Source organism: Hippocampus zosterae, chromosome 9, assembly GCF_025434085.1.
Source record: "Hippocampus zosterae strain Florida chromosome 9, ASM2543408v3, whole genome shotgun sequence".
Classification (NCBI taxonomy): domain Eukaryota; kingdom Metazoa; phylum Chordata; class Actinopteri; order Syngnathiformes; family Syngnathidae; genus Hippocampus; species Hippocampus zosterae.
In genome coordinates, this window is record NC_067459.1 from 23,932,365 (window position 1) to 23,947,446 (window position 15,082).

The 15,082-nt window shown below is 45.8% G+C and overlaps 2 protein-coding genes across 8 annotated transcripts in view; one reads left to right on the top strand and one right to left on the bottom strand.

Annotated features, from left to right (window-relative positions):
• The window catches only part of cenpp (centromere protein P), a 66,034-nt gene that overhangs the window by 4,074 nt on the left and 46,878 nt on the right, over positions 1 to 15,082 (bottom strand). The gene's annotated exons all lie outside the window — the stretch shown is intronic.
• The window catches only part of ecm2 (extracellular matrix protein 2, female organ and adipocyte specific), a 58,262-nt gene that overhangs the window by 2,286 nt on the left and 40,894 nt on the right, over positions 1 to 15,082 (top strand). The window contains exons 2-12 of one of the 5 annotated variants that reach the window (XM_052076301.1): positions 1,190 to 1,327; positions 1,730 to 1,888; positions 3,489 to 3,683; positions 4,462 to 5,100; positions 5,712 to 5,827; positions 5,937 to 6,072; positions 6,605 to 6,762; positions 7,047 to 7,186; positions 8,640 to 8,752; positions 9,394 to 9,607; positions 9,695 to 11,168. In XM_052076301.1, the coding sequence (XP_051932261.1) occupies positions 1,192 to 1,327; positions 1,730 to 1,888; positions 3,489 to 3,683; positions 4,462 to 5,100; positions 5,712 to 5,827; positions 5,937 to 6,072; positions 6,605 to 6,762; positions 7,047 to 7,186; positions 8,640 to 8,752; positions 9,394 to 9,607; positions 9,695 to 9,863 (2,175 nt within the window). In that variant the 5' untranslated portion in view covers positions 1,190 to 1,191 and the 3' untranslated portion in view covers positions 9,864 to 11,168. Of the gene's footprint in view, positions 1 to 1,189; positions 1,328 to 1,729; positions 1,889 to 3,488; positions 3,684 to 4,461; positions 5,101 to 5,711; positions 5,828 to 5,936; positions 6,073 to 6,604; positions 6,763 to 7,046; positions 7,187 to 8,639; positions 8,753 to 9,393; positions 9,608 to 9,694; positions 11,169 to 15,082 lie in introns of those variants that run through there. The other 4 variants (XM_052076302.1, XM_052076303.1, XM_052076304.1 and 1 more) reach the window with 4 other exon arrangements.

Sequence of the window (15,082 nt, forward strand, 5' to 3'; positions counted from 1 at the left end):
CACCCTGAACTGGTTGCCAGCCACTCCTATAAAAGGTTAGCTGCAATCAAACAAAATCTCGAGGAAACGTTTGTTCCTGTGGGACTGCTGGAAATGCTCAAAATGGCAAATTCAAATTAATACGGCAGGCATGTTTTTTTGTGGGTCTAATCATGATAAACAAGCCTACCAAATTTTATGTTATTAAAGCAAATTGACTTCAGGGACTAAACATATTGATATTATTTTAGAAACATGGAGAACAATACTTGTCTTTTTTGGGGCGTTGTTTCTTGAGACTTTTTTTTGCAGGTCTACAGACATTGACAGACAACTCTACCAAATCTCATGTTGCAAAATAGAATTGGCTTCAGAGGTTGAATTCATTCATTCATTCATTTTCCGAGCCGCTTGATCCTCACTAGGGTCGCGGGGGGTGCTGGAGCCTATCCCAGCCGTCTTCGGGCAGTAGGCGGGGGACACCCTGAAACGGTTGCCAGCCAATCGCAGGGCACACAGAGACAAACAACCATTCGCACTCACACTCACACCTAGGGACAATTTAGAGTGATCAATCAGCCTGCCGCGTATGTTTTTGGAATGTGGGAGGAAACCGGAGCACCCGGAGAAAACCCACGCACGCCCGGGGAGAACATGCAAACTCCACACAGGGAGGCCGGAGCTGGAATCGAACCCGGTACCTCTGCACTGTGAAGCCCACGTGCTAACCACTGGACTACCGGGCCGCCGAGGTTGAATTCTTTTTCCAAAATGTTCTCGACCTAGTATCATCCACCAGACTACTGAACCCATTTAAATTTTAGCAGCAACATGACTAAAATCTTAGTAGGTTTTGGTCTTTAAAGGACCCTGATAATGGACCAAAAATGTCCACCTGAAGCCAAACTATAGCCGCAGTACACAGAAAATAGCCGTATCTTCACATATTCACACCAAACTATCAGGTGTGTGTCAAGGTAGATCCTTTAATCATGACAGGACTTCAGACTACTAATTACACACACACACACACACACACAAGCACATGCACAAAAAACACAAAAAAGTATCCGAGGGCCAGTAGCAGCACAAACATCCGTGTTGACACCAAGGTGCAGCAGGTAAAAATTTCCTGTTCCTTGACAGGAGGAAAAGATTCAGTTGGAGCTTGATGGTGAGTGTGTGCATATGTGTGTGTGTGTTTGTTAAGGTATGAGGACAGGTCTGCTTATCGCAGCTCTATGGCTGCTTCTGGTTTTCACCATGACGGGCGCACAAAACGGGCGGGGAAAACCACGCCAGCCGGATGGAGGAATGCGACGGATGAAGAGGAAACGGGACAGACTAGGTAAGATGCTTTCATACAGACATCCAGCAACAAAAAAAAAAAGTATGTAATGAGGTATGAAAAATAAATGGTAGAAATGATTGCACTCTACACCCCTGTTTCCTGTTATTGCCTTTCACACAGTCCAGAGTCTGGACTATGTGAGAGCAAGCAATTGCTGCCATCGGACAAATATATAACAAATTCCTTGTCTCGTTGGGTTGCGTATGAAAGGTACGCTCGGATAAATTTCAGATCTTCTCCATCAACTGCGCGTAATATCCGTGTGAAAATAGCCGATGGTAAGGGAGGGCTCAGCCTCCAGTGAGGAAGACCACAAGAACCACAAGAATCGAGTCGCAGCCAAAACACCGTTATTAACTTTTTTGCCGTTTGGCTGTTGTGGGTTCCGGGGTTTTGCAGGTCAGGCTGGAGTCAGATCGGGGCGCGCTAAACTCCTTCGTAGCCGAAGCATTCCTAACAGTCCCCGCGTTCCGGCGCAGCCTGTCCAAAGGAACGTGGTCCTGCTAGAGTCCGACAGGGACATACCGGAGCAACACTCCAGCGACTACGTTCTACCAGGTCAGGTGACCACGTCGGCCTCAGACGAGCGAATCTTTTCATTCATATTTTGACATAATAAAACTAATAATCATCGACCACGTATGGATAATAGCTGATAGCTGGACTCCAGTGTGGTGAGCTACTTAGCGAGCGAGCTCCTAATAGGTGGTTGTAAACGTAGACAGCCGAATGGCGGCAGAACAATGCAGCGGTAGATGACAGGGTAGGACAAGAGAAAAGCTTCCTAAATAAAGCTCGCACATTCTGCACACTTAAAACGGCCACAAACACTCACTTGTTGCTCTGCTAAGCTGACTCAGCGGCACTCGCGCACACACACATGGTTCCTTTGCTGTTGAAAGGTGCACTTAACCCTCGTAGTGCATCGCTTGCGATAAATGTAAATTGATGTCTTTGAATCAAAGGCAAAGGCATTCAGAAAAACACGACAGAGCTGAAACTTATGGAGGGGTTCTAAAATGGCCTAAATTTCATGACGTCACCGGCTGATAATTCTCAGGCATTGCAGCAATAAAAAAAAAACGTTTTGATACCTTAATCTTCACAATTTACATATTTTGCACCATAGAGACCCATTATAATTCATATTTTTGAATGCATCGTAAACCTAACGTGCAAACATGCATTTCACGCGATTTTTACGTCAATCGCTTTGTTTTCGCTTGGACAGACGTATGCATGCCACATTGTTGGGTTGAGGTCATTCCGATTGTGCAACTTTTAGGTGGCGCCAGAGGATCGCAAATGAGTTTGCCTTTTTGCAGGAGGCTTCAAACCAATGCACGTCCGGTCGGGATTGTTAGTAGGGCTTGGTTGGGACCTCCAGACACAATTTTTTTTTTCTTTTGCAAAAAATAAAGAATAAAAAATCCCAAAGAACTAATAAAAACGATATATGTATGGATAGCACAGATGCCTCTGAACATTTTGAGTGTTTGAAAAAAAAAAAAAGAATGTTTGTATAACACAAAATACATCATTACAAAAATTGTAAAATGCGTAACTTAAGGCCTTTTTAATTTGGAGCACACAAGGGTTAAGCACGGGGAAGAGATGATGACAGCTTTGTCGGGTCTGATGCAAAAGCACGACGGTTGATAAGAGGACACACAATGGCAATAATCAGGCACACAGCAACATGAGTGCATCATCTCATCAGTGAGTGCCAGTTGGGCATGAAACTGGCTCCCTTGTATTGTACCTGACGATGTGAGTGCTAACAAAAGGAGCAGGATTAAGTTTTGGGCCGCCATTGTGTACCACTCGCCCCGCTCAGGACTGAAATTGACGTCAAAGTGCCTTCGGTCTTGCATCGCAAACCTCACGGTTCATCTGTGTTCTGAATTTGTTCACGTGATGTATCACAATGCGAGCCCGAGGGTACTTTGAGGTCAATTCCAGTCGACAGCAGGGGGCGTCGCTGGATAAAATGCCAGCCCCTCTGAGATGGATGAAGACACGTTTTCATTCATACTCCACGAATGCAATATGAATCAGATACCACTGTGATAAGAAAAAAACTGTTCAATGCTCTCCAGTAATCACACAATTACAAAAAAAGCTTTTCTAATGGCGGCTACTATTCACGTGTGTGTAGGGAAGCACGGCCAATGCGTGTTCCAAGGCATGACCATGTTCAACCAAGCCGTGTGGTCTCCCACTCCGTGCGTCACGTGTCTATGCGCGGGCGGGCGGGTGGTCTGCGACGAGCTGGCCTGCCCGCTGGCGCCCTGCCGCGGGCCGCTGGCGCCCGCCGCCGCCGGGGAGTGCTGCCCCGTCTGCATGGACTCAGGTACTAACGCAATACGTGAGAACCAGGCCATGCCGCCATATCGCTATCTGTGAGGCCGGGACGATGTGGATCTTGGCTTTGCAAATGTGTGTAGCACATTCAGTCTCACGTGGGGGTGGAGGTGGGGAGAGAATGTGGCGGGGGTGGGGGGGGGGGGGGTCATTTTCATTACCGTAGCATAAACACTGACACACAACAAGGGTGATGGATGAGGGTGATGATGATGTGGGTGACATCATCACCACGTGCGCATGCCGGGGTCAAAATGAAAATGCAGTGAAGTAATCAATGAATTCACACTTTCAACTCATAAATGTCGACTAATCTATACTCGAAATTTTTGAACATGTTCAAAATTCCCTTTAGCCCCGCAAGAAATGTAGAAGCCAACGTCTGGCAAATGTTTGCGACCTTAAGTGAACCCAGCCAAGACTGCAAGATTCGCTACCTTTGCATACACTTGCAAATGTTACTCAGTGGGCTCGGGGGGAGGGGGGGGGGGGTCAAATGTGACTAATTTCACATGTGAGGTGCATGTATGACATGGTTGCCAGTGTATGTGTTGACTGCACATACACAGTACGTGTTATGTGGGATGCGGCTTGTCTGTCCAGCACACTCACACACAGCTGGCTGTCTGTCCATATCTTGTCTGTCTGTCTCGCTGCCCATCTTTCCATCCTTCTCTCATTTTCTTCCTTCCTCCACATTTTCCCTTCCCGTCTCCCATTTCTTTTATGCCCGGTGATCGGCCGTTCCCACACTGCCCCCGCCTCAGATCCCGACCTCAGTCTTGAACTTTCTGGTGACTCCCCAGCGCCCCGTAACCGTGACGACCACCATTCCATCACCACCACCCCCCACCAGCTCAGCCAGGAGGAAATCCAGCGCATCCTCTGGCGAGAAGAGGAGGAGCACCTGGAGGAAGAGGAGCGAGTGAGGAAACGGGAGGAGGTAAAGAAGAGGAAGAGGAAGGAGCACGAGGAGAGGCAGAGGAGGATAGAGGAGGAGAGGAGGAAGATGGAGCAAGAGGAGAGGAGGAGGAAAATGGAGGAGGAGAAGAGGAAGGAGGAGAAAGAAGCATGGGAGAGAGAGAAAAAGCTGAGAGAGGAAATACTGAAAGAAGAGGAAGAGGAGGAGGTGTGGTTGAGAGGAGATGTCTTCCAAATGCCCCCCAAAGAAGACGAAGAACCCGAGGAACCGGATCTCCCCCCTGCTCCCATCCCAGGACCTCCTGCTGCCGCAGAGGATGAAGTGAAGGAAGATGAAAAGGAGGAAGAGAAGGAGGTGGCGGCACAGGAAGGAGGTCTTCCCCCCGGCTGCGACCTCGCCGACGACACGCTGACTTGTGACAATGCCAGACTGACGTACTTCCCTCCTCTCCTCATGCCACACCTCAAATCTCTGAGCCTGGAAGGTGAGTGTCGCATCTTCTCCCTCACACCACATCGATGGTGGACATTCACACCCAACAGAAAAAAGCAAAACGATGTTGACGATGGCGGCCCGGTAGTCCAGTGGTTAGCACGTCGGCTTCACAGTGCAGTGGTACCGGGTTCGATTCCAGCTCCGGCCTCCCTGTGTGGAGTTTGCATGTTCTCCCCGGGCCTGTGTGGGTTTTCTCCGGGTGCTCCGGTTTCCTCCCACATTCCAAAAACATGCGTGCCAGGCTGATTGAACACTCTAAATTGTCCCTAGGTGTGAGTGTGAGCGTGGATGGTTGTTCGTCTATGTGTGCCCTGCGATTGGCTGGCAACCGATTCAGGGTGTCCCCCGCCTACTGCCCGAAGACAGCTGGGATAGGCTCCAGCACCCCCCGCGACCCTAGTGAGGATCAAGCGGCTCGGAAGATGAATGAATGAATGAATGAATGAATGAATGAATGAATGTTGGACCTTTTATTTCACCGTGCAGCAAATCTACACAATGCAAGTAAACAAGAAACGGCAAGTAGCTGCAAGCTAACACTTGTAGATGTCGCTAGTAGCTCTGCCAAGCGTTTGCTTTCATGCTAAAGGTTTTTCGCAGGCAACAACATCAGCAGCATCCCGGCGGCGGCCTTCAACGGCATTCCCAACCTGGAATGGATCAACTTGAAGAAGAACAAATTCACGTCCGCAGGGATCGATCAAAGAGCCTTTCAAGTGAGACGCGCCAGCCGACCGTATATGTCATATACCACTGCAATCTTTCTATTTGGCATCGACATATTCCAGAAATTCATTTCTCTGTCAATAAACGCGTGCGCGCCAGAATCTGAAGATGCTACGGCGTCTGTACTTGGACGGGAACCTTCTGGAAGTGGTTCCCGCTGATCTCCCACTGAGCCTGCAGGAGTTGAAAATCAACGAGAATCGACTGCAAAAGATACACGGAAACACGTTTCAAGGTGATACCGCACAGAACACAACAACGGTCCGTGGCACTGTCTACTATTATCACTGCGATTTATTTTTTCTATAGAAATTGAACAAAAGCCAAATCGCTTCCAGCAGAACCTCATGTATGACAATTGTAATTGGAGTAACAAGCATCATAGAGCATTCGGAAATTCAGGGGATCATAATTGACTCCTATCGTATTCGCGCCTGAAGTCGATCGCATCGAATCGCATCTTACTGTTGTGAGAATACATCCTGTCACGTCGTAATAAAAGTATATCGTTTTGCGTTGTAATTCTCGCGACTCAAATTTGATCTCATTGTCATCGTATTGCAAATGGAGTGAACTGTATTGTTATTGCAATCAGAGTAAATCGTATCATATGACATTGTACTTGGCATGAATAATCGTAATTTGTCTGAGTTGTATCGTATGGCATCGCACTTTAAGTCACCGGAGGGGTGTGGAACTCGACAATGACGTTCGCTATATCGATAGCGTCCTGTAGCGTGTCGCGCTACACTTGAGCGTGCTTGCAGGTCTGGCTAGTTTGATGATTCTGGAGCTGGAAGCCAACCTTCTGAGCGAGGCCAACGTGGACCCCGAGGCCTTTGCGCCCCTGGTCCAGCTATCCTACCTGCGACTAGGACGAAACCTCTTCCGAACAATGCCACAGGGCCTCCCTCCCTTACTCCTGGTATGTGCTCATCTCTGCGTCATTTGCTGCCTTCTGACAAGGCAATTTTGGTGGATAGTCAGAAACATTTTGGAGATTTAATATACAGTGAAAACAGCTCCGACAAACCACAGTGAGATCTGGCAAATAAACTTGACTGAGGTCACTGAGTGTATGACGAGTGTCTAAAACCAACCCCACTTTTGGTGTCGCGCCCCACCCCCCTCCCTTTAAACCAGAAGAAATGTACACCAAATGTTGAAATGTACAGAAGAAAAATCTGAAAACGCTACTGCTTCCTTCAGGAGTTGTACCTGGAGAACAACCTAATTGAAGAAATCCCAGCGGGCGTCTTCAACCACAGCAAAAACCTCAATGTGCTTTCCCTCAGGCACAACAGGCTGGAAGAGACCAGGATCGCCCCACTGGCCTGGATCCACCACAGGTCTGGCAACATGTGTGGAATGCTAACCACGATAACAACGGCTACGCTGACAAAATATATCATTTATCAACAAGGCAAAATCAGTACGGAGTCCCCTGTAGTCAGACATCATTTCATGCTGGAATGGATCAAATGTTAACATGCTAATCGTCAGTATGCTAACATTCGGGATGCTAGCACCATGGGAGCACCCTTTATGTTCAAAAAGCTGTGAGGTGGCTAGATTTCACATCGTACCCTTTACAAAAATTCTATTTCACAAAAAGATCGGACAACATGCTGACAAGCTAACAGTCTGAGTGCTGTCATAACAAGATAGCATTTTGACAAAAGAACGAACTTGGTCCTTGCACAGACAAGTTTTTTTCAAATTTTCAAAAATCTTGAAAGTTTCTTCATCACTTGAACGAGTGTTTATCTGTTACAGAACACACACATGAAGATAGAAATTTTAAAAAAATCAGGCATTGAACTGTTTTGGTCGTCCTGTGTGCGGTGTGCTCCGATAACCTCAAAACCACCACACACAAGGATTCTGTTTCACCACTGATCTAGAATCTAGTCCTCTGTATCAGACCCGATTATCAGACGAAAGATTAATCTTACAAAACATGACAATTTGGTGTTTGTCTTTCCTGGTCAGGAAGGCACATAATCGGGCCCGACTAGCTTTGTGTGTCCTGGTCCCTCTCTCTGGAATGACCTCCCACTGAACATTCGGCAAGCCTCCTCGCTGCCCATCTTTAAAACCCGCCTCAAAACTCACTTGTATTCTTTGGCATTTGACTCAGCATGACTCAGATTTATGCTTGGTTTTGCTGTTCGATGCTTTCTACCGTCTTTGTTACCGATTTGTTGCTTTACTGTTGTATATGTTGCTCCATGTACAGCACTTTGTATGCAGCGATGGCTGTTTGGAAGTGCTCTCTAAATACAGTTGAGTTGAGTTGAGTACCATGTCCAAGATAGACCAATAATGATTTCACATCATGCTCTGTAGTCAGGTACTCTCTCACACAAGAATGGCTAAAATGCTATGGTGCTAACAGGCAGTATGCTAACATAAAACAAATACAAAATAACGTTTTTAATCGCTAAGATGCTAACGTGCTAATGGTCAGCATATCTGATGCCTCAGTGGACAGGTGCTCGAGCCAGATATCCAGACTGCTAACATGCTCACGGCTGCAATGCTGAAATACTTCAGAGCAGGAAGGAACACAATGCGCTCAGGCAGAGCCATCAGGAATTCGCATCAAGCCTACTAGTCGGCTAATGTTTCGATTTTTTCGTTTCACGACCTTCAGCGGCGCATGACCGACGGCTGAGTTATTATTTTTGGCTCGCATGCTCGCCTGAGTACTTTGTCTTGAGTGAGTGGTAATTTCGAGAGATGTCTTCTAAGCTAAAAAGTCCTCTGCCCTTCACTAGTCGCCATGTTTCCCCGCTGCAGGAGTCTGGAGTCCCTAGACCTTTCCTACAATAGGCTGCACCTGGTGCCGTCGTACCTGCCCAAGTCACTAGTTCACCTCGTGCTGGTGGGGAATCGCATTGAGAGGATACCTGGTGGGTGGACACCACCATATACACTGTACCTGCGTAGACAGTGCATACCCTAATCCTGGCTTCAAAACTCCAACCAATCCAGACTAGAAACCCAAATTTGAAACCCGAATCCCAACTTCAAACCCCCAAACTGTACCCATGGCTTGAAAGCCTAATTTGGAACACTTAACTGTGGCTTGAAAAACCCTAAAGCTTGTTTGAAACGTTAACCCTAACTGAACAAAGACTTTCCTTTCTGACGGAGATGATGACTCACCGATGTGCCAAACTGCCGCAATGTAACGGCAACTAATACTGAAGAGGGACTTTAATCATGTCAGACTTTTTTGGCTTAAACATGGCTGGTATTGCCATCCTGCACCAGTATATGATCACTAAAAATAAGGCTTGTATTGGCCTGATACCAGGGCTCAACTATCCCTACTTGAAACCTTGGTTTGAAACACTGACTTGAAAGCATAATCCGGGTTTGAAACCCCAACCGTAGCCTGAGACTCTATTTGAAAACCCTGACGCGAAACCCAAATACTAACTCTTGTTTTAAACCCTCTTTGAATCTCAAACATTGGCTTGACATCCTACTGAATGAAACCAATGATGGACACAGCCTAACGTTTGAAAATGTCCCGAATGGACCTCAGGCTTCGTCTTTGCCCACATGGATCCGGGACTGGAGTACCTGTACCTGTCCTACAACAAACTGGACGGTGAGGGCATCGAACCCGAGTCCTTCTTCGGGTCTTACCACTCCATGGTGGAGCTGTGTCTGGACCACAACCAGTTGCTCAGCATGCCTTCGGGCATCAACGAGATGACTAACTTGCACTTCCTCAGACTCAACAACAACAAGATCAGGTAAGGACGGGACCCTTTCCCCATCTTAAGCCTCGTCTTACATTCACCCCCCCCCCCCCCCCCTCAAATATGTCGCCTATCTTCCAGGAGCATTCCCGACGAGGGCATCTGCGATCCGGAGCGCAGCGGCGATTCTATGTTGGTGGCCGTCAGGCTGGAGAATAACTTGATCGACCCGCTCAAGGTTTCCCCCTCAGCATTCTCCTGTGTGCGCTCGTCGTCAGGCGTGGTCTTAAAACCCCAGAAAACCAAATGACCCCAGCCAACAAACGTATTTGCAACCGTTCGTTTTTTTTTTAAACTAGCGACCACACATGTTGACTTTAAACCCTTCACTGTAATTTGGGGATTTCCGATAAAATTATGTAATTTTGGGTCACGATGGAAAACTGTAGCATCTTTCACACTGGTTGTCCAAGTCTATTTTTCTTCCCAGTGTTGCCGGTTTGCATGAAAGGTATGGACACCGTGTGAAAGATCAGGTAAAGGTTTGGCTTTCTGAGGTACCACCACAGGCGCAACAGAGGCAGAACAATGGCTGGCTGTGTGAAACCTGGCACAGGGGTGAAGCCTGGGGAATTTAACACCCGACACTCACCTTTAATGCTCCACTGTCACTGTCAAATAGTATTTTGGCACTGTTACACTTAATTTGCTTCTAGCGGTAGACTTTGCGTGAAAGGGACAAATATGAATACATAATAAATATTTACAGAAAATATGTTCACATTTAAGAAAAGGAACTTCATCAAGGGGGAAAATTAAAAAGTAGACCTCAATTGACACGGCCTGTATTGTAGGACGGTAGTGTGAAAACACCCAAAGTCGGTGACATTTTCACACAGAACACAGCAAAGCAGGACACTGGCGCAGGGCTGTGTGAGGCTCCAATTTTTACGTAAACTCTGCGTGAAATGGGTTGTTGCCCTCGTAACACAAATGCTGGCTACAATTTGTGTATGAACTTTGTGTGAAATAGGCAAAAATTTACCAAATGAGCGGCACCAAGGGAGTTCAACTGTGTTGCTGGTGCGGGACTGTGTGCAGCTCCAATTTGTTGCATAAACTCAGTCAGACAGAGACTACCTTTAACACTGCACCAAATGGGTAAGAAAATTTTAACTAGCTGGGTTCTGTGTGAAATATGACCGCTTGGTCCAATTTTCAGGTAAATTATGAATGAGGGAAAAACAACCAAAGTCCGATTCAAACAGATGAAAGTTTGGCAGCGCGAAAGCAACACAGGTCAGTCGCTCCTTTCACACAGCCATGAGTACCTGTTCTTTTTTGTTTTCTCCTCTCAATTTTCACATAGCTGTTGTCGCCTCGATAAGACCTCACACCACTTGATGATGGTGCCATTTGAACCAAACAGTGAAACATGGGGGCAGGGGGGGGTGTGTGGGGAATGCGTAAAACTCTTGAATAAACAGCACGAAAGGGTCTACGTACTGCTGTTGAGCGGGGATCACAGACCACACATTTGCAGTGTATTTTGTTGTCGACTTTTTTAAGTCCGAGGGAACTGCCAAATATTTTCCAATAAACACATTCAACATTGTGTCAGCGGCTTGCATTGTCCTCATTTGCACTCGTTAGCATAAATTAAGCTAACAGTGATTGTTTTTGAATCTTATCACACAAACGATGCCCGAGCCAACTTTATTGTCACATTTTCCAGCGGCAGCCCACCCTTTTGACTTTTATCGAAAATCACACGGTGGCAGCCACATCAAAACATTTCAATGGGAGAAAAAGTGAGAGAGAGCAAAAAACAAAACAAAACATTTGAAGACAATTAGTAGCCTACAAGACTTCCCCTCTGTGAACGCCAGATAACTGAGCACAGATGAAAAGTCGTCGTGTAGCGATGAAATGCACTCGGCGGCTCGGATTACTTTTCAGTAAAATCAATAAACGATTTTGTTTGAGTTCAGGACAAAAACCAACATCTGATGACCCTGCAAACCTTTGCACTTTCAGCCTTCAAAATGACATCACGTCTACGACAACAGACACCTCTGAAAAAGAATTCTCAAACTTTCACAGGGTTGCGTCACAAGCTCCAAAAGTAGAGGCGCAACGGTTAATCAGCAACTAATAAATCATCAGTTGAATCCTAAACTACTTGACTCATCGATTCATCATTTCAAGCCATTGTTTGAGTTAAAATTGTCCAAAGCCTCTTATTCTAATTCTAATGCTCACTAAGAGTGAGAACAATTGTTAATTTTATGCCACAAATGTCGTTTTGGGCAGCTGTTATTTGGTAAATTGTTGGAGTGTTGGGGCAATCCCTGGAATAAGGAAGGAGAATGTACATGTTCTGAACTCCTGATTCAATGTCAGTCCTGTAAATGATTGAAATAATGCTGACATAAAAGGACCATGGGCCGTAATTTGCCCATTCTAGATCTCCGGGGAAAAAGTGAGGTTTCCCCGGTAAGGGTTAAAACATTGCGTCCTGGCAAAACTTTGTCGACGCTTCCTCACTGCACACAGCGCCAGCCAGCCCAAACGCGGGCTTTGTTTCACCAGACTTGGCAAGACTCAGCGCCTCCAAGAGACACGCCGACTCCAAGCGGGATGGCGGAGCCTTCTCCTTCCTCTGGCTCCATCGGGAAATAATTTCTCACGTGGAAATGCCGCTACTGCTGTGGCAAACCAGGGGAATGATAAAAATGAATGATGTCACGCTCCAAGAAGGCCAAGACCGACCGATGGCTGTCAAACTACACGTTGCATTTCTCCCGAATCACATGTGAGCGGTTCAACGCGGCCTTTCACAACTGCAATAAACATTCCGACAGACGCGGGCGATACACGCGCGGATGGACGGAAGCTGTCGACTGCTACGTTAGCTCGGCTTGTCAGTTGCCATGGAAAGTTGCGTGTCCTTTATTCTCGCATGATTCAAAGACAAGTCCATAAATATTGCACCATGGACAGTTTTTCGGCTTTAAACATCACCGCTGCAATGGAACTGAAATGAGACAAACAGGACCTGCTTTAACTGCAAATAAGTCAGCTTGAATTTGAGGCGATTTGCATCCCAATCAAGGACACCGATGAAGTGACAACATTTTTGTGTATGTGCCTCGCACATTTGAAGGCAGGGTGCGACAATAACCTAATCGAAGTCATATTTGCTGGCAAAAATGTTTCGGCTATGATGATGTTGAAAAAAAAAGTTTTGGATTTTTTTGGGGGTGAAACACTGTTTCCGTGGCAACCCGCTGTTTTCCAGGAAAACACTGCTGACTGTGAGGGTCTAACACAAGAAACTTCAGGCCAGCCAAAATCATCAATATCGTATTAGTTCATTCTGCGTTTTTTTTGTTTTTGTTTTTTTGATAAACTCAGTCGCATCCCCTACAAAGCGTTAACGAAGCAACCCTGGGACTTTGTTTCACCTAGATCAGGGATGTCCAAAGTCCGGCCCGCGGGCCAAATCCGGCCCGCGGTCGAATTTCATCCGGCCCTCGGCCCCCGTCATAAAATCAGTGCCGTCTGGCCCGCAGGTTGGGCGCAATGGAACACGTGTTGCATTGACTGAGGTCTCGTAGACTGGTGAGTGATGTTTCATAGAGTACTGCTTCCCTCTAGTGGCTAAATGAGTAATAGCATTCACTAAATGAGTAATAGCATTTAGACACTAGAGGGCATCACTCACGAGTTAACAAGACATGACTTAAATTAAAATTAATTAAAATTAATTTTAATTAAAATTAAAATAAAAATGGAAATGTGAAACAGACTGGCTTACTAAAATTTGTTGAACAATATTGTTGTTCAATGTAAAGAATGTCAGCCAAGGTCGGCCCCCCGACATTTTACCACATAAAATCTGGCCCCCTTGGCAAAAAGTTTGGACACCCCTGACCTAGATCTACATAAAGTTGGAAGTAAATGAAATAGATCAATTAAAAAAATGTTTTTGTGAAAGCAACCCATGTTTTAGGTCGTTCTGAGGTAGCCTGGTGCTTATGTTGTCACAGAACACAATATTGTGTCGGTCTTGGAAAAATCCATCAAAACGCTCTAAAATGGCCGTGAGTTACTGAAAGGCTTTGTGACAGTGACACTTTAGAACCAATAATTGCTGATGTAATGATCCTAATGCATATTTGCGGAGTCTGGATTATTGTAAAGACAGAGAGTTTGTTGTGGTTAAAAAAAAAAAAACTGTAAAGGAATGTTTCTATTTGACATGCTACTGGGAGACATACGGCATCACAAAACGCTGCTCTTTTCAAGTGCGTACATCATGTATGTGACAGGAGACACTGACATGTGGAAACGTTTCCTTTTTTTTTTTGCAATTTTTTTTTGCAATAAAACAAGCGGAGCCAACGCCAGCAGATAAAGCGCTGCTCTTGTAGCCATTGGAGGCAGAAGATATGAAAGAAGATCGAATTTGCCGGCATCACATCAGGCTCTCATTAGATGATGTTTGGGAAAATTGCATCCTTTAACCTTGGAATCGGTCGCGAGCCAAATAGTCTCCTGAGGTATCAAACTGCTGTGAGTGGAGCCTCAAGTCAAACACTTCGTCATCACCATCATCATCATTATTATCGTCGTCGTCGTCATCATGGTCTCGTCACGGTGTCACGGGTGGAGCAAGATTTGCACTCATGATGTGATTATCTACCATCAATCAAAGAGGAAATGCCGGGGCGTAGACCACATCAGTCAACTCCAAATTGTATATGGTCATGTACTGAATGTGTGTCAATGTGAGAAGAAAAACAAAAACAACAACGCAATTGTTTTCCAAACATAACTGTTTCAGAAATATGTATTGTCGACAATGTCAAAATCCTTCCAAAGGGAAGAAAATCAAAACATTGGAATTCAAATCGTGACACGTCAGGAAATTTAACAAGACTTCAGATCCTGGAACAGGTGCAAGAGATCAAATAAAATGTGCAATATTTTCCCCACAAAAATCAGACATGCCATTTTATTAATTTTTTTCCCCCGCTGAAGTCACTTTTGAATTTTTCCGCAGTAATCGGATTTCTAATCAGAATCCCCTCCCTCCCCCAGATTTCCGGTTTGTTTCAGTGGTAGAGTGGTCGTTTCCCAACCCAGAGGTTGGTGGTTCGATTTGCGACAATGTCCTTGAGCAAGGTATAGAATGAGTGGATGGGTGAATAAGGTAACAGTGTAAAGCGGTTTGAGTGCATGAGTTAGAAAAGCGTTATATTAGTGACAGTCCACAAAGAATTTTTGTCACAAAAATCAAGTTTCCAATTTTTGGGGTCACAAAATCACATTTCTGATGGCTTTCTGATGATGAGCTGGCAGTCGTGGCTTGGAGTTTGAAGCGGATTACGTGGGACAGGATGAGTGAACTAATCTCTTTTCATCAATGGATGCTACAGCTTCGTGTTTGCTTTCAAAACTTTGCTTGTAGCAGACGTGTGCACATTTTTCAGCATGGCGTCTCTGATCCACTGGTGAAAGGAC